Source organism: Helianthus annuus, chromosome 16 (genome assembly GCF_002127325.2).
Source record: "Helianthus annuus cultivar XRQ/B chromosome 16, HanXRQr2.0-SUNRISE, whole genome shotgun sequence".
Lineage (NCBI taxonomy): Eukaryota > Viridiplantae > Streptophyta > Magnoliopsida > Asterales > Asteraceae > Helianthus > Helianthus annuus.
Genome location: NC_035448.2, coordinates 4,083,561 through 4,086,513, shown reverse-complemented (window position 1 = coordinate 4,086,513; position 2,953 = coordinate 4,083,561). Strand labels below are relative to the sequence as shown.

The window sequence follows — 2,953 nt, the reverse complement described above, 5'->3', positions numbered from 1 at the left end:
ACCTGGGCATCACGGTGGGTGCTAACATGAATCGTATCAGTAATTGGGACCCTATCATCGACATTTTTAAAAAGCGTTTACCCTCTTGGAAGGCTAGTGTGGTCTCTATGGCAGGTAGAGTAACCCTCATTAAGGCTATTCTGGAAAGCCTTCCTACGTACTATTTTTTCCTGTATAAGGCCCCAGTCGTAGTGATTAATAAACTAGAGGCGATTATTAAAAAGTTTTTATGGGGCGGGTGTGATGACAAAAGCAAAATTCATTGGGTGGCTTGGGATAGGGTTACTAGGAGTGTAAAACAAGGTGGTTTGGGCTTATCCAGGTTGGAAGATAACAATTATGCGTTGTTGTTGAAATGGCTATGGCGATACCGCATAGCAAAAGATGCGCTTTGAAGGAAAGTAGTCGATGCCATTCACGGGTCAACTAGAAGATGGGAGGCCATTCATTGCAACTCTCGCTTTACAGGCGCATGGTACAGGTTGGTTAAAGCTGGTTACAAGCTTAAAGTGAATGGAAACGGTTTTATGAACTTGATAAAAGGGGTGGTGGGCGACGGTAAACAACTAAAGTTTTGGATCGATCCTTGGCTTTCTACAGAACCGTTGAAATATAAGTTTCCGAGCTTGTTTTGCCTGGAACAAGATAAACGCTGCAACGTGGCTGATAGAATTCCAGATTGTAACGGGTCGCATGCTGTCTGCTGGAATTGGAAACATTATCCAGCCACTGAGATGGAAATAGAGGAGTTAATTCAATGCCATCGGCTCCTTTCGAATGTTTCATTAAGCAAACAGGTAGACCGATGGGTTTGGAGGCAAGAAGACGGAGACGGATACTCAGTTAAAGACGCGCGAAATTGGATAAAAGGGGAGGTTCTTTCTGTCAACAACTCGGTCTATCAATGGTGCAAGTGGATTCCGAACAAGTGTAATATTTTTATGTGGCGGGCTAGTCTAAACCGAATTCCTACCAAAGATGCGCTTCTTCATCGTAATATTTACGTTGAAAATGGTTTATGTGGGCTATGCGGTGAAGTTGAAGAGTCGGTGGACCATCTGTTCTCCGGGTGTAGATTTGCGAGTGGTATGTGGGACGCTATCGCTTCATGGTGTAATATTCCGAGGTTTTACGTTTTTTCTTTATCCGATGTGCTTCTTGTTTTGAACGATCTGCCTTACACTGCGAAGAAGAAAGATATCATGTATGGTATAATTATTATTGCGTGTTGGCGGATTTGGAAGGCTAGGAACGATAAGATTTTTAACGGCTCGGTATCAAGCGTTACTCTTTTGGTCGCGGATGTGAAGTCTTTGGCGTTTCTTTGGTTTAAGTGTAGGCATAAAGAGGGTTGTATAGATTGGCGAAATTGGTGTAATTTTGTATTGCCGGTGATGTAATTTTTCCCGTTCTCCGTTAGTCTCTGACTTGGAGATTATCGGTCCGGGTTGTGTGTTTTAATGATATTAGCCTTCCAAAAAAAAAAAAAAATTTGGTTATAAAGCATATAGACTTAAATTTATGCCTTTGTGTATCCTCTTTGATATAGCTTTAGTACCATGCTAGTTGTTACTTACTATATTGCCTTGGATATTTACTATTTATATTAACTAATTTACTTTCGTCAGAGAATGGTCATTAAATCCCTTTTTAGTATATTTTCTTTTGCTATTATAATCAAAGGATATACGTAAATAAGTTTATATTTATAGATATTTGTATCTATATTCTTGGGATCTCTATATTAATTGGGTTCCTCCTTTACTTGATGATGATTATCACTTTTATATATGAATTATATATACAAATTATATATCTGCGTAATTTGACAATGATATTTAGTACTAAAAAGAAAGACGTATTTCAAAATTATAAATGATCATATGTTGGGAAGTTGAGAGGGATATTTTTTTATGTTTAAAAATAGAGTAATAAATATTATGAAAGAAGCTTCAAGTTCTCACTATTTTTTTATGAATAGCTTGAATTGTTAATATAAATATCAAAATAGGTTTACATGTGCTATAATTGCTAATTTTGTTTTATTTATCCTAAATTTGTTAATAAATTAAAAATATCTATTTCTTACACTTTTATCTCATCAATAGTTGTCAAAGGAACTAATTAACATTAAACATACTTATTAAAATAACTTAAGATTGTGATTGCTTACACTATAAAAAGCATATATGTTTTCTCATAAGTATTGGCAAAATAATATATTTTCTCATAAGTATTGAAAAATAATCTCACTTTTATGGTTTTACTATAATTTATTATATATAATAACATATTATAACGTCATGTATCATATAAATTGACATTATGTATAAATTATATGTCAGAATCCATTATTCATTTATACATATGGTATTGAATAGAATAGAATAGAATAATTAAAGTTGTATATAAGATCACACATTATAAACATGATTGAATAGTGATCAAGATTAATTTATAATATGACATTCGAAGTTTCAAACTCACTAAAGCATATTGTAAATTTATTGATGCTTGTAAGATTTTGGACTGATAAATCTTAATGATTCGGTCGTATAGTTGATGTTATGTGGTGAAAAGATTAGTTATACATGTGGATAAAACAAGTTCCATTGTCAAACCTCAAATATGCTCTTGAAGAAGCAAGATTGTTAAAGAATATGTAAGGTTTGAAATGACCACCATGAAAGTTTTGTGATTCTAATCCATTCATGAAGTGAATGTGATGATATAATGACAAAGGTCGCGATCATGTATATAATAACTAAGAAAATTGTAATGATGTCACCATGATCATTGTTTAGTTATAATCCATACCTTGAACTGAATGTGATGATATAATAATTGATGTAAAGTTCGTAATCATGATAATTGAGAAAATTGTTATGATGCTCATGTAATGAGATCAACCATGTTAATAATGAGATGACTATACAATGATCGTTATAAAGGT

The 2,953-nt window shown here is 33.7% G+C and overlaps 1 protein-coding gene across 1 annotated transcript; it reads left to right on the top strand.

Annotated features, from left to right (window-relative positions):
• Window positions 1-408: 408 nt before the first annotated feature.
• Window positions 409-1,400, top strand: LOC110918839. The gene is made up of 2 exons (XM_035985363.1): window positions 409-481; window positions 544-1,400. Exons 1-2 carry the CDS (start codon window positions 409-411, stop codon window positions 1,398-1,400), a joined length of 930 nt encoding a protein of 309 aa, XP_035841256.1.
• The last annotated feature ends 1,553 nt before the right edge of the window (window positions 1,401-2,953 follow it).